This window comes from Aquarana catesbeiana, linkage group LG10 (genome assembly GCF_042186555.1).
Source record: "Aquarana catesbeiana isolate 2022-GZ linkage group LG10, ASM4218655v1, whole genome shotgun sequence".
Classification (NCBI taxonomy): Eukaryota; Metazoa; Chordata; class Amphibia; order Anura; family Ranidae; genus Aquarana; species Aquarana catesbeiana.
The window spans coordinates 115,848,732-115,871,695 of record NC_133333.1 but is presented as its reverse complement, the minus strand read 5'-3'; the positions used below and the strand labels follow the sequence as shown (position 1 = coordinate 115,871,695).

The window sequence follows — 22,964 nt, the reverse complement described above, 5'->3', positions numbered from 1 at the left end:
CCAACATACTTACTTAATACCACTGCCCATACTCTGTGCTTGCTGCTGACTTCCGTTATTGATTGTGCTGGCATTTTTCAGCTGGTTTATTTGCTGTGTCTGTGTTCCCCCATTTCCAGGCCCTTGGCTTTGTTTCACTGGGCCCCTCAACTGCCCATTCTGACTGGACAGACCCATTAAAACAGGGTTCTCTGTTCTCGTGGTGCTCATTTTGTTTTGTTTGTTTAAGTGTCCCTTTGTAAGTTTCTTTCAGCTTCACAAGTTCTGAAAGTCAGTACAGAGACTAATAGTTTATAGGACTCTTCAAATGAAGAGATAATGTCTTGCTCAGTAAATGAGTCCTTAAATGCAACTTAAAACAAGTGCTTGTTCTTCTTAAAGTCTTTGAACTATGAAATCACTTGTTCTGATGCACAAATTCAACTTTATAAAAAAAAAGCCCTCGGACATTGATGAAATTCACTTTTATTCAACGATTGCAACCTAAAAGAAAAATTAGAGAATTGTTAAACACATAGAAAACCTTTAAGCAGCAAAACAAAAAATGTGAACATTCTTTTTGTATTTTCCCTTTGCAGCCAACAAGTGCTCTGTACCTGAACCTGTACTGAACTCCTGAAGTCATATAAAAAAGTCAGAGAGCAAAGGACTAGTATTGCCAGTGTTCTCCCTGTAGCTGATCTTCCATTCCGGACTTACCATACCTTGTTCTGTGTTTGAGAGCAGCCATCTTTCTTGGTAGAAGCAGTTTCACTTCTTAATGCCAGTGCCTCCAGCAAGAACAATGTGCAGCAAAGTAGTGACCTGATTATTATAAGAGGATTTTTACAGAGCTGTTTGTGCAGCATTGTACAAAATAAAAGGAGACTTACAGTTACAATACAGCCCAAAAGTGTTGGAGGAACCTGTTCATGAGAGCGTGTAACCTAAGGGGGGAGGGAACACCAGTACACCTTACTCAAAACCTTAGACTAGCCATCAAGAGGCAGCAGTGCTATGCAGATCTTACAATCTTGTATAGCAACTCATACCACTGCTGGTTTTAAAGAGCAATTTAAGACCAAATACAATTTTTGGGGGTATACTTAGGTAGGCCATACATTGTACAATTTTCCTTAAGATTTAACAAAACCATTTCTAAACACTTTCAATTTGTATGCAATCGGACAGGTGCAGCCAGGTAAAGAGAAGGGTGCCGAGCAAACATGTCCACACTCCACCTTGATAACCCAAAAGCAGTGTGTTAAACATCACATCTGGGTCTCCATGACAGTTCCCAAAGCCTGTATGGCTGGGGAAGAATCTAATGCCGTATGATCTGCATGGCATTAGATTCATTAGGACGACAGGTGAGACACCAGGAGTCTAAGAGCCCTTCCACATAGGCACTTCTAAACTGCCCATAAAAAACGCTGAGCACTCTTGCGGTGCATTGCAGACATTTACGTAGTGCTTTAACTCGCGTGTGAGGCGCTATTCAGGCACTTTACATTGATTTTGATGGAGGGGCTTTCGAGGCACTTTTTTAGCTCTCCAAACAAGCTGCATGCTGGATTATTTTCACCGCACAGCCCCAGTGTGAAAGCATTTATTGATTTTATTGGGAAACATTTTTCGTAATCTTTTCAGGTGCTTATCTTTTTTTTTTTTTTTTTAACGCCAAAGTGCATGAAAAACTCCAGCGCCTTTAACCACTTAAAGACATGGCCTTTTTTTCCCAGACTCGTTGTTTACAAGTTAAAAACACGTTTTTGCTAGAAAATTAACCCCCAAACATTATACATTTTTTTTTCTAACACCTTAGAGAATAAAATGGCGGTCATTGCAATACTTTGTCACACCGTAATTGCGCAGCGATCTTACAAGCGCACTTTTTTTGGAAAAAATTCACTTTTTTGAATAAAAAAAAAAATAAACCAGTAAAGTTAGCCCAATTTTTTTTATATATTGTGAAAGATAATTTTACGCTGAGTAAATTGATACCCAACATGTCACGCTTCAAAATTGCCCCCACTCGTGGAATGGCGTCAAACTTTATGGGCAGCGGTTAAAAAAATTCTACAGGTTACATGTTTTGAGTTACAGAGGAAGTCTAGGGCTAGAATTATTGCTCTCGCTCTAATGATCGCGGCAATACCTCACATGTGTGGTTTGACCACCGGTTTAATATGCGGGGCGCTACTCACATATGCGTTCACTTCTGCGTGCGAGCTCGTCGGGACAGGGCATTTAAAAAAAAAAAAAAAAAAAAAAAAAAAAAAACTCGTTTTTACACTTAAAAAAAAAAAAAAAAAATTGGGTCACTTTTATTCCTATTACAAGGAATGTAAATATCCCTAATAGAAAAGGGTCCTCTTAAATATGAGATCTGGGGTCAAAAAGTCCTCAAATCTCATATTTGGAATTTTTTTTTTTTTTTTTTTTTTTTTTTAAAGCGGGGTTCCACTCAAATTTTTAACTTAATCTTACCCCCTTCAGTTAATTGCATAGATGTTCAAATACCGCACAAAAACATTTATTGCTGTAATTACCTTTATATTGTACTTTATTGTGGCACTTCCTGTCTCTCCTCCCATGGGAGTAGGTGTGGTTATTGCCTTTCCCCGGCGCCGCACTGTCTCCTGGGAGCTTAGTGTCAGGCTTCCCAAGATTCAGTGCGGGAACAATGATCATGCTTGTGAACAAGCTGTGAATGAACAGCATTCACCGCATCCAGGAAATCAATGCTTGTGGGCTTCACATGCCCACAAGCAAGATGGAAACAGCCAGCATCACATTTTTAAAGTTATTCTTCAGTACGAAAACAGACAGAGGCGGAAATTACACCCAAACTGAGTATTATTTTGGGATTAGCAAAGTGTCTCAATGACAAAAAAAAAAAAAAAAAAAAAAAAAAAAAAAAAAGAAGATTGGTCGCCGGACTCCCGCTTTAAGTGTTCAAAATACACAAAAATGGCTCTGGCAGCAAAAGGATTAAAACTGAACTCCAGGTTTAATGTCCTTTTAACTGCTTGGTGCCAAAGGACTGCATATTTGCATGAATTGCAGTCCTAACAGCTGTGCCTTGAGCACGCGCTGGCGTGAAATGGTTAACCACTGCCAGACCATAACCGTGGTATCCTTTTCTTCAGCGGGCGGTCCGCTTTCAGATAAAAGTGGTCTCTGCAGCGGCTTCACCGCAAGATCACTTTCATTGGCGGCGGGAGAGGGCCCCCCTCCTGCCACTCTCGGGTGTCCTCCGCCACTTACCAGAGCCACCGGCGAAGGTGATCATGTCCTTCTCCCTGTTAGTTATGGAGATGAGTGAGTGGAAGATGGCCCCCACCCGTCTCCATACCATTGCAGCGTGGAAACTACGTCAAAACGTCATGGAACTTCCATGGAGGCCAAATGCAGGACTCAGCCCCGCCCCCCGCATCATTGGATTTGATTGACAGCAGTGGGAGCCAATGGCTGCGCTGCTATCAATCTACCCAATCAAGAGCCGAGAACCCCAGGCAGAGACAGTGCGCTCCCGTGGGTCAAGTTTGAGGGTTCAGACAAGTAAACCGGGGGGGGGGGGGGGGGGGGGGGGGGGGCTGGTCACTGACAGGTGTTTTTTACCTTAATGCGTAGGATGCATTAAGGTGAAAAAACACAAACCTTTACAAACCCTTTAAGAGGTCCTGACATGCTTTTTTTTCTATTACGAGGGATATTTACATTCTTTAAAAATCTAAAAAAAAAATAAAAAAAACAAAAAAAAAAAAAAAAGGTAAAAATATAACATTTTTAAAACACGCCCAGCCCACGGAGCTTGCGTGCAGAAGCAAATGCATACTCGAGTAGCGCCCGCATATGAAAATAGTGTTCAAACCACAAGTGAGGCATCATCGTGATCGTTAAAGCGAGAGCAACAATTCTAGCCCTAAACCTTCTTTGCAACTCAAAACATGTAGCATGTAGAATTTTTAAACGTTTCATATGGAGATTTTTAACCACTTCCCTACCCGCCCTTTGTCATGACACCCGCAGATGGGATCTCCCATCCTGGGCAGGCATAATATGACGTCCTCCGCTTCCTGGTGGTATAGGGGGCGCACAAGCCATGTCACCGAGGAGCCGATGCACGTGTCCGCCGGGCGATCGCTCGTTACAGAGCAGGACCGTAGATCTGTATGTAAACACAGATCCACGTCCTATCGGGAGAGGAGACAGATCGAGTGTTCATACCAAGTATGAACACCAATCTGTCTCCACCCCTAGTCAGTCCCCTCCCCCTAGTTAGAATGACTCCCTAGGTAACACATTAAACCCCTTGATTGACCCTAGTGTTAGCTCCTTCCCTGCCAGTGGCATTTATATACAGTAATCAGTGCATATTTATGGCACTGATCACTGTATAACTGTCAGTGGTCCCAAAATAGTATCAAAATTGTCTGATATGTCTGCCGCAATGTCAGTCACGATAAAAAAAAAAAAAAAAAAAAAATCGCAGATTGCCGCCATTACTAGTAAAAAAATAAAAAATGCCATAAATCTATCCTTTATTTTGTAGGCGCTATAACTTTTGTGCAAACCAATCAATATACACTTATTGCGATTTTTTTTCTACCAATATGTAGAATACATATAGGCCTAAACTGCGGGAAAAAATTAGTTTTTTTTTTTAAATTTGGGATATTATAGCAAAAAGTAAAAAATGTTTTCAAACTTGTCGCTCTTGTTTATAGCGCAAAAGATAAAAACCGCAGAGGTGATCAAATACTACCAAAAGAAAGCTCTATTTGTGTGAAAATTATCAAAATTTCATTTGGGTACACTGTTGCATGATTGCACAATTGTCATTCAAAATGTTACAGCACTGAAAACTGGCCTGGGCAGGAAGGGGGTGAAAATGCCCTGTATTGAAGTGGTTAAGGGTAAAAGTTTGTCACCATTCCACGAGCAGGTGTAACTATGAAGCGTGACATGTTGGGTATCAATTTACTTGGCTTGGGCTAAATTGTCTTATTTTTTCATTCAAAAAAGTTAATTTTTTCCCCAAAAAAATGCGATTGTAAGCCCACTGCGCAAAAACGGTGTGACAAAAAGTATTGCAACGACCGCCATTTTATTCTCTAGGGTGTTAGAAAAAAAAAATATATGTTTGGGGGTTGTAATTTTGTAACAAAAATAAATGATTTTAACTTGTAAACCAGTATGAAAAATAGGCTGGTCTTAAAGTGGTTAAAGTAATATCACAACTTAGGCCTCATGCATACGAGACGCCGGTGCAAACTCTGCTGAACACACGTTTTTAAAAGCTGAAACCAGCGTTTAGAAACGCCCACTTTGCCGCGTTTGCATCTAGAAGCGTCTGCAGAGCAGAGAATTACATTTTGCAACCCAACTTTGGGGCCCCATATCTCAGGGCCACTTGGTGCTAGGAACCCCAAATTTGCTGTGCTAACACAGTGGAACTAGCACTACAACATACCCACATTTGGGGACCCTAGCACCAAGTGTCGCAAAATGTCAAGCACTTCTGCAGCAGAGAATGACATTCTCCGACCTGACTTTGGGGCCCCATATCTCGGGGCCACTTCGTGCTAGGAACCCCAAATTTGGATATGTTGTAGTGCTAGTTCCACTGTTTGCACACCAAATTTGGGGTACCTAGGCCACCAAGTTGCCCCAAGATATGGGGCCCCAAAATTGGGTCGTAAAATGTTCCTTTAAAACACATAAACGCAGTACCGGCGTTTGGCGTCTGAGACGTGGAAAACTTTTGCGTCTGAACCCATTTTTTTGCTTCTGGAAAAACATGGTTAAGGCCTCATGCACACGAGACGCTGTTAAACTCGTGTTCAGAGGCAGTTGGACACTTTTCAACTGCCCCTGAACCCATTCAATGTTATCCTATGTGTCCATGTACACAGTCGTTTTTTTTGGCATTTTTAGGCAGTTGCGTTTAACCTAGTTTTTTCCAGAAGCAAAAAAATGGGTTCAGACGCAAAAGTTTTCCACGTTTCAGACGCCAAGCGCAGCTAAACGCCAGTACCGCGTTTAGCCGCGTTTATAAGTGTTTTTACAACCCGACTTTGGTGCCCCATATCTCAGGGCCACTTGATGCTAGGAACCCCAAATTTGGTGTACTAACACAGTTGGACTAACACATATCCAAATGTGGGGTTCCTAGCACCAAGTGGCCCCGAGATATGGGGCCCCAAAGTTAGGTCGGAAAATCATTCTCTGCTGCAGAAAAGTGCTTGACATTTTTTGCCCCGATTTGGGGCCCCATATCTCAGGGCCACTTGGTGCTAGGAACCCCAAATTTTGTGTGCTAACAGTTGGACTAACATATCCAAATTTGGGGTTCCTAGCACCAAGTGGCCCCGAGATATGGGGCCCCAAATTCAGGTCGGAAAATCTCATTCTCTGCTGCAGAAGTGCGTGACATTCTGCAACCCAACTTTGGGGCCCCGTATCTCAGGGCCTCTTGGTGCAAGGAACCCCAAATGTGGATATGTTGTAGTGCTAGTTCCACTGTGTTAGCACACCAAATTTGGGGTTCCTAGATACAGGGCACCACATTTGGGTCGCAAAATGTCATTCTCTGCTCTGCAGACGCTTCTAGACGCAAACGCGGTAAAATGCGGCTAAACCCGGCATGCAAACGCAGCAAAACGGGCGTTTCTAAACACCGGTTTCAGCTTTTAAAAGCATGTGTTCAGCAGAGTTTGCACCAGCGTCTCGTGTGCATGAGGCCTAAACGCAACTGCCTAAAAACGAGACTGCATACATGGACACATAGGATAACACTGAATGGGTTCAGGGGCAGTTGAAAAAAAAAAAAAAAAAAAAAAAAGTGTCCAACTGCCTCTGAACGCGCGTTTAACAGCGTCTCGTGTGCATGAGGCCTTAAGCTTCATGTACACGGCTGCTGGTAAAACAGACGTTTAGGAGCAGTTGGGAGGTTTTTTTTTTTTCAGCTGCCCCGAACCCTCCTCTTATCAGTACATGTACTCAAGGTCCTTTAGTCCTTTCTAGGTAGTTGAGTTTACAAGCATTTTTTGGAAAGCAAAAAAAAAAAAAAAAAATGCATTCAGGAGGGATGTTCAGAGGCATTTGCTGTAACAGCTTAGCCATGTTTCGTTTACAGGCTTTTTAACCACTTGCCAGTCAGGCCAATTCTGACATTTCTCTCTTGCATGTAAAAATCATTTTTTTCTAGAAAATTACATAGAACCCCCAAACATTATATATGTTTTTTAGCAGAGACCCTAGAGAATACAATGGCGGTCATTGCAATTTTTCAACTACGTGTTTTGTGAAAAAAAAACAAAAAAAAAAACAAAAGTAAAGTTGGCCCAATTTTTTTGCATAATGTGAAAGAGAAGTCACGCCGAGTAAATAGATACCCACGCTTCAAAATTGCACAGGCTGGTGGAATGGCGCCAAACTTCGGTACTTAACCGCTTGACATCCGGAGGCCGTCATATGACGGCCTCGACTTTCAGGGCTTATATCTGAATGATGCCTGAGGCTACAGACATCATTCAGATACCGGCATTTTCAGCCGGCGATTCCGTACACCGTAAGAATGATCATAGCGGCTGTTCCGCCGCTTGATCGTTCTTACGGGCAGCGAGGGGGGACGTCCCCCCCCCTCCCGCCACCCTCCGGTGCTTCTACCGACTCACCTCAGCGATCGGTGAGTCGGATAGCGGATCCGCCGGCACCGGATGTTCACCATAGAGATTTCCGGCGGACCAGATGATCGCCGGAGTCTCTATGATCGTTCGGAGGCCGGGCGCGATGTTATGACGTCACGCCCGGCCTCTGCATTCAAAAAAACGGCGCCGCTTCAGCTGTGAAGCGGCGATCGTTTTATTTTTTTTGATTTTAGGCTTCCCAGCCTAGGAGGTGAGATGTGGGGTCTTATTGACCCCATATCTCACTGTAAAGAGGACTGATCGTGTCATATTCCTATTACAAGGGATGTTTACATCCCTTGTAATAGGAATAAAAGTGATCAAAAAAAAAACATTTTTTTTAAAGTGTCAAAATAAAAATTAAGTAAAATTAACAAAAAAAAAAAAATGTTAAAGCGCCCCTGTCCCCGTGAGCTCGCACGCAGAAGCGAACGCATACGCAAGTCCCGCCCACATATGAAAACGGTGTTCAAACCACACATGTGAGGTATCACCGCGAACGTTAGAGCGAGAGCAATAATTTTGGCCCTAGACCTCCTCTGTAACTCAAAACGTGTAACCATTAAAAAATAATAAAAGCGTCGCCTATGGGTATTTTTAAGTACCAAAGTTTGGCGCCATTCCACGAGCGTGTGCAATTTTGAAGCGTGACATGTTAGGTGTCTATTTACTCAGCATAACTTCATCTTTCACACAATGCAAAAAAATTTAGCTAACTTTGCTATTTTGTTTTTTTTTAAAGCATGAAAACTTTTTCCAAAAAAAAACGCGTTTGAAAAATTGCTGCGCAAATACCGTGCAAGATAAAAAGTTGCAATGACCACCATTGTATTCTCTAGGGTCTCTGCTAAAAAAACATATAATGTTTGGGGGTTCTATGTAATTTTATAGCAAAGAAATTATGATTTTTGACATGTAGGAGCGAAGTGTCAGAAATGGCCTGGATGCGAAGTGGTTAAAAATCCCCATAGGCGACACTTTAAAAATGTTTTACTGGTTACATATTTTGAGTTAAAGGTCTAGAGCTAGAATTATTTTTCTCGCTCCAAAGTTCGCTGCAACAGCTCACATGGTGGTTTGAACAGTTTTCATATGTGGGCGGGACTTACGTATGCATTCGCTTCTGCAGGCAACCACACGAGGACAGGGGCACTTTAAAAAAATTTTGATCACTTTTATTCCTATTACAAGGCATGTAAAAATCCTTTGTAATCGGAATATGGCATGATTGGTGGGCTTTACAGTGAGATATGGGGTCAATAAGACCCCACATTTCACCTCTAGGCTGGGAAGCCTGAAATAAAAAAAAAACAAAAAAAAAAAAAAAAAAACGGCATCCCAGCCGAGGCGGCGCCGTTTATTTGAATGCAGATGTTAGGACGTCAGGCCTGGCCTCAGATGATCAGAGAGACTCCAGCGACCATCTGGTCCGCCAGAAATCTCTATGGTAAACACCCGGTGCTGGTGGACCCGTTCAAATCACCGATCGCAGCGGTGAGCCGGCAGAAGCACCGGAGGGCAGCGGGAGGGAGAGTCCCCTCTCACTGCCCCTAAGAACGATCAAGCGGCTGCTGACCAGGCGCTATGATCGTTCTTATGGTGCAGGGAATTGCCGGCTGAAAAAGCAGATATCTGAATGATGCCTGTAGCTGCAGGCATCAGATATACCCGCACAAAGCCCAAGACGTTATATGACGGCCAGCCGTCGGCAAGTGGTTAATGGAGTTACATTTTTGACTTTTTTTCAAACAAACTACTAAACGCAAACGCGGCATGTAAGTGGGGCAAATAGTTCAGGAGAGGTTTCAAAACTTCCCGTGTACATTAAGCCTTACCAATCCTTAGATGTGGCTGCATATTTTTTTTTTTTTTTTTTTTTTTTTAGACTTACCTGGTAATCTGGCCAGTCAGTGTCTAGGATTGTGACTCTGGGGGAGGGGAGTGTTAGCCATACTAGCAGACACTAAAAGATTAAAGCCTACTCTAGCTCACACTGCAGTTGCACTTTTTTCCTCTTTTGGGATAAAGGTTGTAGAGTAATAAAAAGCTGATCATTGTAGGCACCCATCAGTGGTAAATTGTCTCTCTAAATGGATTGTAAACCCTTACAATCCACATTTGACTACAAGTCTATAATAAAGGCTTACCTGTACGATTTAGGAGATATCCCCTGCATCTGCCGACGTCATCAGCACATGCACAATGAAGCAAAGGCACCACCGTGCCATTGCCGATGGCTCCCATGCAGGAGTGACGTCATCGCAGCTCCGGGCATTCACAGCGACGGAGCTCGCGATACCAGGAAGAAACTCCGGGAGCGATGTCGCCAGCCGGAGCAGTGTACGGGGATGATCTAAGGTGACCATTTCATAATGAGCGAATATGCTATGCATACTCGCTCATTATGTGTTCGTCTTGCATGTTTTTTTTAGTGGGTTTATAACCACTTTAAAAGCTAGTGTAAACGCAGCCTAACATTCACACAGGATTGAAATTCTACAGCAGCCTTAATGTGAATTACCGCACCTATAGCATTGAGCGTTTTGCATGCGTTGCACAGACAAATGCCCTGTGAGATTTTTTTTCAAATTAGTACAGAACTAAAATGGGAAATCACCTGACACTTTGCAACCACACCTTAAAGGCACTGTAAATGCCATAGGTAATAACGTTGCCTTAACGCAAACATGAGACCATGGCAACATTACAGTGTCAACACCTTTATCCACTCCCTATTTTAACATTTGAGTGGGGTTGATCAGCAGTCAGGAAGTGGTAAAACGTGACCAAACCACCTATTTTGCATGCCTGTGAGAGCCCTTAAGGGTTTACATTTGCTTAAACTTTTCTGTGCCCATGTGGCGCAAAGGAAAGGTTCCCTTGGCTTCCATGTATGTAAAAATACATATACTCTTTTTTCCCACCCTGCTGGCTGAACAGAGCAACAAAGGAGCAAAGTGAGTCTAAGCTACAGTGAGGCAACATTGCCTGGGTGCAAGAGATGCATAAAAAATATTTACAAAAAAAATTGAATGGCACATTAGATCAGATTTATTGGTCTGACTTGGATCTAGCTAAATACTGCAATAAAAACTCAAAATATGTGCCACATTCAAATACAGCATTTCTTTTTCCCCAGGCTCAGTTCAAAGCCAACACACCAGAACGATCCTCATTTTTAAAAGGGACAGTTTTATCCAGTGGATTCCAATGAGTTAAAAAAAAAATTTAAAAAAATAAAAAATACAGGCACGTGGCTTACAGATCCTTATGCCCGTGTTAAAGCCCAGAGAATTGAGACCATTGTAAAACATGTCCAGCAACTGATCAGTAAAGAATCTATTACGTTTTACTTGCAGATAATTACCCGTTTTCCTGAGATGAAGCTGAGCTGCCTGTCCAGTGCATAGAGCCAAGACTCATGCCTATGGCCAACTTCATACTATTTGAGTACTTGCTTTGCTCAAAGCACAGGAGGCTGTTAGAAGCTACGTTCCCCTACATTCATACTGAGATCTCAGCAGATGTAAAAGCTGTTTTGCACCCAACAGACTATGGCGTACTAGTTACAGCACTAAGGCCTGGTATAAACAGACATTATTATTATACAGGGTTTATATATTGCCAACAGTTTGCACAGCACTTTACAACATTGAGGCAAACAGTTACAAAACAATTCAATACAGGAGGGATCAGAGGGCCCTGCTTCTGGGAGCTTATAGTCTAGAAGGGAGGGTCAAGTGGAAGAAAAGGTAACAGCTGTGAGGGATGATCAGATGGAGAAAATGAAACAGCTGAGTTAGACTTACCGGTAACTCCTTTTCTGAGAGCCTTCCAGGACAGCACATGAGACCTTGGGCTCCTCCTACCAGGACAGGAAACACGTCACCCCCACCAGATAAAAGGGCGCTCCTCCAGGCCCATGTCAGTCTTCTCAAGAACCGTAGGACCCTGCAAAACATATGCATAATACACGTCAGACAATACCGGGTGGGAATCTGGCTGTCCTGGAAGACTCTCAGAAAAAGGAGTTACCGGTAAGTCTAACTCAGCTTTTCTCCAAGCGTCTTCCAGGACAGCCCATGAGACGATGAGCCAGAACTTACCAGTCTAGGGAGGGACAACTGCCTGAAGGACCTTACGACCAAAACACCTGCTCCTGAGCTGATAGGAGATCCAGGCGATAATGTTTAATGAAGGTTGAGTAACTGGACCAAGTGGCAGCCCTGCAAATTTGTTCCGGTGAGGCACCAGCCCTCTCAGCCCAAGACGTAGACAAGGCTCTAGTTGAGTGCGCAGTAACAAAAGGTATAGGAACCTCCCTAATTTTGTAAGCTTCCAAGATGGCTTGCTTTATCCATCTAGCCAATGTGGCTTTAGATGCACTATTCCCCTTATGAACTCCAGAAAAGAGGACAAATAAGGCATCAGTTTTCCTAAAGGTCTTGGTGACCTCAAGATAGACTAAGAGAATCCTTCTTACATCTAGAAAGCTAAATTTTCTTTCTAAGTCGCCCTGTGGCGAACTACAAAAGGTTGGCAATACAATGTCCTGAGATTGGTGGAATGTACTTGCCACCTTGGGCAAAAAACCTGGATCGGTTCCCAAAACGACTCGATCCTCAAAAATCGTGAGGAAGGGCTCCCTTACTGATAGGGCCTGCAACTCACTTACCCTACGAGCTGAGGTAACAGCTATAAGGAACACAGTTTTTAATGTAAGTAACTTAACTGACATACTTCCCAGAGGCTCAAACGGAAATTCTACCAGAGTTTGAAGTACTAGGGACAAGTCCCACATTGGACAACTTCTCACCACTACTGGTCTGGCCCTAGAGATAGATTTAAAAAATCTGGCTATAGTGGGATTTTCCAGGAGAGAAAACTGGAGGAACACACTAATAGCTGCCTTTAAGGTACTAACAGAAAGACCTTTGTCAACACACTCTTGAAAAAATTCCAAAATAGACGGTATATCATGAGTTAATCTTTTATTTTCAGATAACCATGAGTAAAACCTTTTCCAAACTTTGGAATATATGGCTCTAGTAACCGGCTTCCTGCAATTAACGAGAGTCCTGACTACCTTGTCAGAGAACCCTTGGGCGCTCAGTATCTTTTCTTCAGATACCAGGCCGTCAAGTTTAAGGAAACCACCTGAGGGTGATACTGGACCCTGCAATAATAAGTCTTCCCTTTTTGGAAGACTCCGCGGAGGCTCTGAAACCAGAGACTGTAGCAGGGAAAACCATGGCCTCTTGGGCCAAAATGGGGCAATTGGAGTCAGATCTGTCTCTTCCAGCAGAAACTTTCGGAGGACTTCTGGAATCAGTCTGATTGGCGGGAAGGCATAACAGTCCTGGAGGCCACAGGTTTGCCAGAGCATCGATCCCCAAGGCTTGGTCTGCCGGGTTCATGGAAAATAATATCTGTCTTGCGGTTGTTTCGGTTTGCGAACAAATCCGCTACGGGATAACCCCATCTCTTGGTGAGGTCTGCAAAGACTTCGGGATGAAGGGACCAGTTGTCTCGGTCTATCCTGTGACGGCTGAGATAATCTGCCAGGCAATTGTTTGTCCCCTTCAGGTGTACAGCAGAAATAGAAGCTAGATTCCCCTCTGCCCATGAAAGGATCTCCTGGGCAATGGACTGAAGCCTCCGGCTTCTCATGCCTCCCTGCTTGTTGATATACGCGACTGTCGCTATATTGTCCGACAGAATTTGGAGGTTGTGACCCCTGATCTCCATCTGAAAAGACTGCAAGCAGCTCTGATTGGATGAGGCCCTTGCCTCCTCTGGGGACCACTCCCTGTGCTACTGCATTGCTGATGTGGGCCCCCCATCCCCAGGAACTCGCATCCGTGGTAATCCTTCGGGAAATGGGAAAGGACCATGGGAGACCTCCTGCTAGGTGCTGACCAGCTCTCCACCACCACAGGCTTCTTTTTATCCTGTCGGGAAGCCAGATCCTTGACTCCAGGGAACTTACGTCCCCGTCCCAGTTTCTTAAAAGAAACATTTGTAACGGACGCTGACAGAGTCTCACCCATGGTACTGCGGGAAAACATGAGGTCATAAGACCCACTGCCCTCGACACCTGTCTCAGAGAGACCGACTGGTTGGTCTGCAATGCTGACATAGTCTGGAACACCTTGGTAATCTTCTCCTGAGGAAGAAAAACTCTGGTTCACTGAGCAAAAATCGTAACCCAGATAAGTTACCTTCTGGGCCGGAATCAAGGACGATTTTTCTTTGTTTATCAGCCAGCCTAGGGACTGTAAGAAGTCCTGTACAGCCTGGAGATCCTCCAACAGCCTTTGGTATGATTTTGCCACTATCAGGAGGTCGTCCAAGTAGGGGATAACAGTTATCGCCTTTAACCTTAGTGGAGCCAGCGCTTCCCCCAACACTTTTATAAAAATGCGTGGGGCTGAGGAAAGACCGAAAGGGAGGGCTTGAAATTGAAAAATGTCGGATCCCCATAGCAGTCTTCACTGACAATCACAAAAACTTTTGGAAGGCTGGATGGATAGGGATGTGAAGATAGGCATCCCTTAAGTCCAACGTGGCCATAAAGCAGTTTGGGTATAGTAGGTTTTTGATTGTAAAAACCTTCACCATACGGAAATGCTTGTATCTGAAGGACTTGTTTAAGGTCCGGAGATTCAGGATAAGTCGAAACTTTCCTGCCGGCTTTCTGACCACAAATACATGGGAATAGAATCCCTTGCCCTGCTCCGACTGAGGAACAGGAATCAGGACTTTTTGATCTAATAAGTCTCCGATCTGGAGACCCAGAGCCCTAGCTTTCTCCCGATCTTGTGGAGGAAATGTGACCAACAAACGTTCTGGTGGTTGGTGAAAAAACTCCAGCCTGTACCCGTTGGTCACTAGGTCCAGGATGAAGGGGCTCAGAGTGACTGCTGCCCACTGTGGGATGAAGGCCCTCAATCTCCCTCCCACCGGGGCACACAAGTCACTGTGGCTTGGCAGGCTGTTGAGGGTTAAACAGCACTCCCCTTTGCCTCTGCCTTTGTGCCCAGTCCAATGCTTTTTCGGCCTGCTGTCCTTTTCTCTAGGACTCTGTTGCCTGCTTTGGCCACGAAAAAATTTTCTGGCTGTCGGAACTCTCTGGAAACGGCTTTTTCTTATCAGCCGTGCGTTCCAGTGCCTCCTGTAGACCTGGGCCAAATAAATGATCGCCAGTTAAAGGAAGGCCACAAAAGGTGCAACTTGGAGGCCGAGTCCCCTGACCAGGTCTTAAGCCAAAGGCTTCTCCTGGCCGAGTTCACTGGAGCCAAAGTCCTGGCCAACATTCTTACCGACTCAGCGGAAGAATCTGCCAAAAAACCCACTGCCTGAAATAGGAGAGGAAAAGACTTTAAGATTTGCTATCTGGAGGTACCTGCTGGCAGATGTGACTGAATCTGAGTCAACCAAACCTCCAGATTTCTGGAGAACACACAAGTGGAAGCCAGAGCTGGTTTCAGGTTTCCAACCGCTGAGTACCAGGCTCTGTGGAGAAGGATATCCCCCCCTCTTGTCCATCTGATCCTTAAGCGTGCCCATATCATCGAACGCTAGGTCCGAGTTTTTTGAAACCTTTGAAAGAGGTGCGTCTAACTTGGGATTCTTATTCCACGGCTGCGCAGTGTCATCAAAAGGAAACCTTTTTAGGTTACTAGAGAAGAATGGTTTTCTCTCAGGATTATCCCATTCCAGTTTAATAGTATCAACCAAAGAACTACGAACTGGAAAAACGCTCGATTTTCTCTTATGCAATCCTTTATACACAAGATAATGTTTGGATAACTGAACCTCTTCCGCTTAATTCAAGGGTAGTATAGATAGCCTTTAATAAGTCATCTACATCCTCAACAGATAACTTAAATCTTGAGCCTCGAGTGGATTCTCTATCCCTGGGCTCTGTATCTGACCCTGATTCTTCCAGAGAAGAACAGGTAGATCTGACCTCAGCGTCAGAGTCCTCACTCTCTGCCTGCTGCGGAGTGCTGACTGACGCCTTCAGTGAAGACGGACTCTCTGCTGGAGTCTGGAGCTTGTCAATAAGCGTTCTAAAAGAACTGAAGGTGGACGCAAGCTCATCCCTAACAGAAGTAAGCATCTTCTGGCAAGAGGCAACCGGGTCATCTTTTACTAGGCCTTCTATACAGTTGCGACAAACTGCTTTGCGCCATGGGAAGCTCAATTTGTTTGCGCAAACCGCACATTTCCTTTTAAGTGGCTGCGCTTGGGCCTTGTCCTGAGTCTTGGTCTGCAAGACAAAATAAATGACCCACAATGTAATTAAAGCCACTAAATCACTCCGTAACACGTGCAGGAGGGAGGAAATGTGTCCCCTTACACCCACTACTACAGGGGGGGGGGGGAGGGGGAGGGGACACTCACAGGGATAGCAAGGTGGTGACAGAACACCCCAGGCTTACCTGTGAGGCGCTGGTGTTGGGAACGGCATCCACTGCCTGTGCAGGTACTGCAGGAGGATCCATTCTGCCCCTCTTGGTCGTCCACAGCCTGGCTGCTTTACACCAAGAAACACCAGCAGCCAGCGTTCTCTGTTCGCGCCGTTTATGGAGACTGGAACCTCGTCTCCGGCGCCCGATGACGTCCATATGCCCCGGACGTAACCCTCTCCAGGTACTTCCTGTGGGCCAGCTTGGAGCGCAATAGCTCCGCCCCCTCGAGCACTGCAGCTTCTCCCATTCCCTGCTCAGATCAGCCACGCTGTTGGCAGGGAAGGACAACCGATGCTCAGCTGAGCTATAGTGCAATGCACTGCGCTAGGGGGCCCGAACTCACACTGGTCCTGGCCCTCTCCAGGCACTGAGGACAGGGAACAGCAGCACAGCCAACCTCCCCAGCGGTGTGCTGCTTCTGGCAGAGGTAGAGGTAAGAGATATGCCCCAGAAAATAGCCATACAAAGCCCCTGCTTATAAGGCCTATGGGAGCAGGTTCCAGGAACAGGTTACCCCCCGTCCGGAGGAAACAAATAATTGACATGGGCCTGGAGGACCGCCCTTTTATCTGGTAGGGGTGACGTGTTTCCTGTCCTGGTAGGAGGAGCCCAAGGTCTCATGGGCTGTCCTGGAAGATGCTTGGAGAAATAAAGTTGTTAGGGGTGGGTAGGATAGGCTTTTCTGAAGAGGAGGGTTGTCATGGATCGTCTAAAAGCCAATAGAGTAGGAGATAGACAGATTGGGGGTAAGGAGTTGCATAGGATTGGAGAGGCTCTGGAGTCAAGAAAGTCCTGGAGGCAAGCATTGGAAGAGGTGATGAGGGAGCTAGAGAGCAGGAGAAGAACGAAGCGAACAAGTAGGTTGGTATTTTGAGACTAGGTCAGTGATGTAGCTGGGGGCTAAATTGTGGATGGCTTTGTAAGTAGTTAGCATTTTGAATTTGTTGGGTGAGCGGAAGCCAGTGAAGGGATTGACAGTAGCAGACAGAGCGATTGGTAAGATAGATGAGTCTGGCAGCAGCATTCATGATGGACTGAAAGGGGGATGGACTATGTAGAGGTAAGCCAATGAGGAGGGAGTTCCAGTAGTCAAGGCACATCTTTCCATGTGAACACTTGTTTTTGAAGAGTCACATTCAGCTATCATTTACACATTAAATAAGCATTGTGAAGCACAGCAGCCAGTTACTTTAGAAAGCCTGACCAAAAAAAAAATCTCAACATATTCCCGAGCCCCAGTTTACACTATAATTTGCATGTAAATCGCATCACAATCTTGTGCCATTTACATGCGATTCAGTGTGGTGCAATTTGAGCCTGTTAATTGTAAATGGGCTCATATTACACCACATTGCACTAAAGAGCGCAGGCGCCTTTTTTTGAGCCGCATTGCACGGTCACTGTGTGTGATCCAACGCAGGCAAACCTCACTGCGTTTGCGATCCTGTGGGGTGTTAACTTTATATTGCCACCCAATGTGCAGGGATTGCTGCATTTTTTACGCATCACATGTGTGAACCTGAGCTAAACCTTGGTATAAAAAGGACTACAAGCCACACCTCTAAATAATGAAATCATTGGAAGCACCTGCAGTGGTTAAGAGCATGACACTGGAGGGAGAGGGCTGTATTTTAAAGGTAAGTGTCATAATGAGCTAGAATGTGGTGCATACAATCATTATGGCATTCATCTGCAGCTTTTTTTCCTATGGAGTTCATGCCATACCTGTGGGATCCCTCCAGGAGCTGGAAAACACTGTAGATCCCACTATTACCGTGACCTTCATTATCTTCCACGTCCAGCACTGAGCGACTTTCCTGCTGCATTGTAAACACAGAAGGTCGGTCGCTAAACAAGAATCGTTCAGAGATCATTTACTTGATTGCAAAATGTTCTGATGGACAAGGAAAGTGGCGACATCACACTCCTCCCTCCATGTAAGTGTACTCCATGTAGCCAATCGATCGAAAGGGGTTGTAAACTGGTGTTTTTTGGGCTTACTGTTCTCGCCGGCAAGCCTGGGAAACGATCCAGCAGTTCACACAGCTGGCCATGGAGGTGAGGAAAGACCAGATAGTCTCACCTCATCTCTGATCTAGGAGGCCAGGAGCAATGTCACTTCTGGTTTAGGGCAGATGTAAACAATTTTTTTTTTTTTTTTTACATCTGGGGTCTTATAGACCATAAAGGAGGACCGGTCATGCTTTATCACAAGGAATTTTTTTTTTTTTTTTTTAGTTATCACAAGGGAGGTTTACATTTCTTGTAATAAAAATTTTATAGGGATTGTGTAAAAAAAAAAAAAAAAAAATTGAAATGTTTTTAAAGCGCCCCATCCCCTCGCCCAGATGCAAACGCATATGTAGGCCGCACATGCATATGTAAACAGTGTTCGCACCACACATGTGAGGTAATGTGGTGAAGTTCTAGCAACAGCAATTATTCTCAAGGGTCTCTGCGATGGATAGAGTAATTTTCTTAGAAAAAAATACAGATTTTTAGTCATAACCAAAAAGCATCAGAAGGCCTGGTCTTCAAATGTTTAACCACTTCCCATCCGGCCTATAGCAGAATGACGGCCGGGTGGTGATTCAGTTATCCTGACTGGGCGTCATATGACATCCAGCAGGATAACAGCCGCCGTGCACCCGCATTGCGGCGATCGTTGGTGACACACCGCGGCAATCGACTGACACACCGCTACAGCGATCTCGGTAAAGAGCCTCCGACGGAGACTCTTTACCACGTGATCAGCCGTGTCAACTTATTTCCAAAAATTTTTAACAGAAACACTCATACCATATAACAGAAACAAAAACTTTTTTTTTCAAAATTTTCTGTCTATTTGTTGCGCAAAAAATAAAAATTGCAGAGGTGATCAAATACCACCAAAAGAAAGCTCTATTTGTGCGAACAAAATGATAAAAAAAATTTGTTTGGGTACAGTGTAGCATGACCGCGCAATTATCATTCAAATTGCAACAGCACTGAAAGCTGAAAATTGGCTTGGGCAGGAAGGTGTATAAGTGCCCTTTATTGAAGTGGTTAAGGTAGCAGTAAAACTGATAATTTAATGTTTACCTAGGTAAGCTAATAAAGCTCAGCTGTAGGTAAAATATCTCCTAAACATGCACCATTTCTTAGATATTTTTGCGAGCAGCAGCCAGTGACGTCACTGGCGCACGCGCTCTTAACAGCATACCTGTGCCATCCCTTCAGAGCCGTGTCGTGGCTGTGACATCATCACAGCCTGGCAAATCAGATGCTTGGAGTACCCGAACCCAGAAGGAAGACCAGGTGAAGAGAGTCTCTGCAGTGGTGACAGTGCTGCTGGAGGGCTTCATTTTAAAGTAATGCTTTCATAATGTGCTAGTATGTGTGGTGTATACTAGCACATTAGGATATTGGCTTGCAGGTGGAAAGTTTTACAGAATGTGCCAACACATTAAAGCAGAACTACACTTCATCTGAGCACCACAAAGAAAAAAAAAAAAAAAACGCTATTTCATAAATTTTTAATATTCAAAGCAAACTCCCACATCCATCAATGTCTCCATGCATTATTTTTTGAGAAATCACCTTGAAAAAAACACCACCTAGCATTTCTGCCCGTGGCCATCTTGAGTAAGGGCAGATTCATGTAGCACTGCATTTAATTTGTGAAATCTGCCTACCCTTAGCTTAAGCATGCAAGCAGAAGAGGGTGAGCTTAGATGAGAAAGCCCCTCCTCCCCTACTGAAGACACTTGGGATGTATTGACATCATATGTCTAGGCCAGAAACCAGAAAGTAACTAAAGAACTGTAAAAAAAAAAAAAAAAGTTGAAAACACGCAAATATGTTATTTACTAATGCTAGCAGCAGGGGGATAAAAAATAGTCAATATTGACTGAGGGAGGGACGTTCCGCTTTAAAATGTAGGTTCGGATTTTCAGAAAAAAAATGAAATGGTAAACCCTGCACATCTTCCACTATCCCCCTACTGTACTTACCTGAGGGGGACCAAGCTGTCTATACCCCTGCAGATGGTGCAGGAAGTTGGAATCCCCCCTCTTCTCTGTGCAGCATTTCAAAGCAAACTCCCCCATCCATGTCTCCATGCTTTTTTTTTTTTTTTGAGAAATCACTTTGAAAAAACACTCCATCATTTCTGGCCGAGGCCATCTTCAGTAAGGGCGGATGATTCACGTGGCATTTACTTACTGAAACACAACTACCCTTAGCTCAGGCATGCAAGCGAGGGTGTGCTTAGCTGAGAACGCCCCTCCTCCCCTACTGAAGACTCCTGGGATGTAGGACATCATTTGCCTAGGCCTGGAAACTTGAAAGTAGAAGAAATGTAAACAAATGATATTTACTAATGGTATTAAAAAATAGTCAGTGTTGGAGAGTGAAGTCCTGCTTAAAGCAGAGTTCCACCCAAAAATGGATCTTCTGCTTTTCCAGTCCCCCCCCCCCCCCTCCAGTGTCACATTTGGCACCTTTCAGGGGGGAGCAGATACTTGTCTAATACAGGTATATGCTCCCACTTCTGGTGCTAGATCACCGCAGATTCCGCGTTGATCTACGCCATGTCCGGCCCCTCCTCCCCCCCTGCTGTCTTCTGGGAGACACACAGGTCCCAGAAGACAGCAGGGACAAGTCAGGACATGCAGCCCGACTTGCGCATGCAGCACAGTAGAGAACCAGGCTGTGAAGCCGCGAGGCTTCTCTTCCTAAAGATGCCGGCGCCTGCACCCATGCAGTATTTGTAGCTGCTAACATTAAATTCTCGTTTCGGCGGAACTTCGCTTTAAGTCCCGGTTCACACTGGTGCACTGTGTGATATCACATGTGATTCGCACCGCAAATTCAAAGCAATACGAATTCAGCCATATACATTTTATGGCTGATTTTGCATAGCATTTGGATCAAAGTCGTGCAGGACCCTTTTTTAGGTCCACACCAGAATCCAGACCCATGGGATCCGATTGATGTCCAAACTGACAGTTCGCACTGCGATATGTGAACCAATCCGGGGGCGTCATCACCTTTGATGACAACCAGAGCGGTTCACAGAGGGCAATGCGATTCAGGAACCCGCACTGGATTTGCAGTGTTCTTACATCACACCAGTGTGAACCGATCCGTAAAGTGTAGGGTCGTATTTTCAGAAAGAAAAAATAAACTGGTAAACACCGCACACCTTCCATTATCCCCACTGTACTTACCTCCGGGGGGGGGTCTGTACCCCTGCAGATGGTTGGGACATTTACTCTGTGCAGCACTTCTTGGATTGATGATGGTGACGATCTGTGCTGACCAATCACAATTCCTCTGATCTGTCCCAGAATCGCTGCGCAGAGAATAGTGTAGATCTCAAATCCCTGGACCAGCTGTTGGGGTGCTGACAGCTCCAGAGGTAAGTACAGCCCGGGAGGGGAGGCTGTACAGTGTTAGAGCACATTATTCTCACCACACACACACACATTACAATCTGATCGTACAATCTCCTTTGGATAAATCTCCTTTGGGGCCTGTCTGATCAGATAGCCTGGCCCCCCATATTATAGATAGGATATAGCCAGGGCTAGTCGTACGATCAGATTGTACAGTATGTGATGACCCTTAAATGACATGTACGATATACTAAGGACTATATAGAAGTCTGAGGCCTCCGTCCCACCCGGGAGGCCTCCATTGCTCCATGACGTAGCAGGCCTCACAATGGCAGCCGTGACCCCCAGTACACGTCACACCACAAACACAGCCAACCCCCCCACCCTGTACGGACCCGGGCCCCCCATACAAGACATACTGCGTACCCCGCTGAGGCCTACCCGCCTCCCCCCCCCCCTCCGCCACCGGAGAGCTCCCTCCGCCGGGCTCCCCCCCTCCTCCCCCATCACCACACGCACCCTAAAGGTTCGGACTTCAAATCGTCGACGTCGCCGTATTCTGCTCTTCTTCCGTGTCTGTAATGCCGTGTTTCTCTTCGTGTTCTCGCTATTCGGTATCAGTAATTTCTATTTTCAAGCCTCGCGTTTTCTTTAGTCGAAGGTCCAAAATGGCTTCCTTCCTCCTTTAAACCCTCCCTACGCCGCGCGTGTGAATCCTTCCGCCGGGGAATGGGGCTGTGTGTGTATGAGGAGAGGGCGGATCACTCCGCGGACTGAGGAGGGGGCGGATCACTCCGCGGACTATATGCGGCCTCAGACACTTCCGCTGTGCAGGGCTGTGTGTTTGTTTACAACACGGGATAGTTCCGGGGAGGGGAGGGGAGAAGTGTGACATCATGGAGAGCACGGGGGCTGGCCTCTTCTATACATAATAAAGGTAGAGCTCTGCTGCAGGCTCTGTACAGTTGGATAGAGGGAGGCCTCACACAAATAATAACATGCAGACACTAGATTCCTGTGACAAGAATTGGCGCGCTCTTGTGGCTACAAGGACCAGGATATTATGCGATTATCGTTCGGTTGCCACCTTTTCTTCAAGTCAAACCCGAACACTTTAGCGGAGCACAGCAGTTTTTTTTACAGTAAAAACTGTAGCACTAACTCACGGTGGAGCTGCTGATTTTTAGCGGGCTGTTACCGTCACCTTTTTACCTGTGATTTCACCAACACCGAGTCTAGGGTTCCCGTTGAGCTTATCATCAAACAATGTAGGCACCAGTCACTTGAGTACTTTTCCAATGCTTTAATGGGAGATAACTAGAAGAAGTAGCAGGAAAGAGGTAGAAGAAGAGTTGCAGGGAAGTTCAAATACCTTTTCTTGCCGTAGCACTAAGGAATTGAAATCTTTAGGATGGATGTATCCTCAGCTCAGG

The 22,964-nt window shown here is 45.1% G+C and overlaps 1 protein-coding gene across 1 annotated transcript in view; it reads right to left on the bottom strand.

Moving 5' to 3' along the window:
- The window catches only part of DDX6 (DEAD-box helicase 6), a 77,798-nt gene extending 55,515 nt beyond the window's left edge, over positions 1 to 22,283 (bottom strand). Inside the window, exons 1-2 of the mRNA XM_073602491.1 lie at positions 22,051 to 22,283; positions 14 to 483 (exon numbers count right to left, since the gene is read on the bottom strand). Of these exons, the coding sequence (XP_073458592.1) occupies positions 14 to 210 (197 nt within the window). The 5' untranslated portion in view covers positions 211 to 483; positions 22,051 to 22,283. The remainder of the gene's footprint in view (positions 1 to 13; positions 484 to 22,050) is intronic.
- Positions 22,284 to 22,964: the final 681 nt, after the last annotated feature.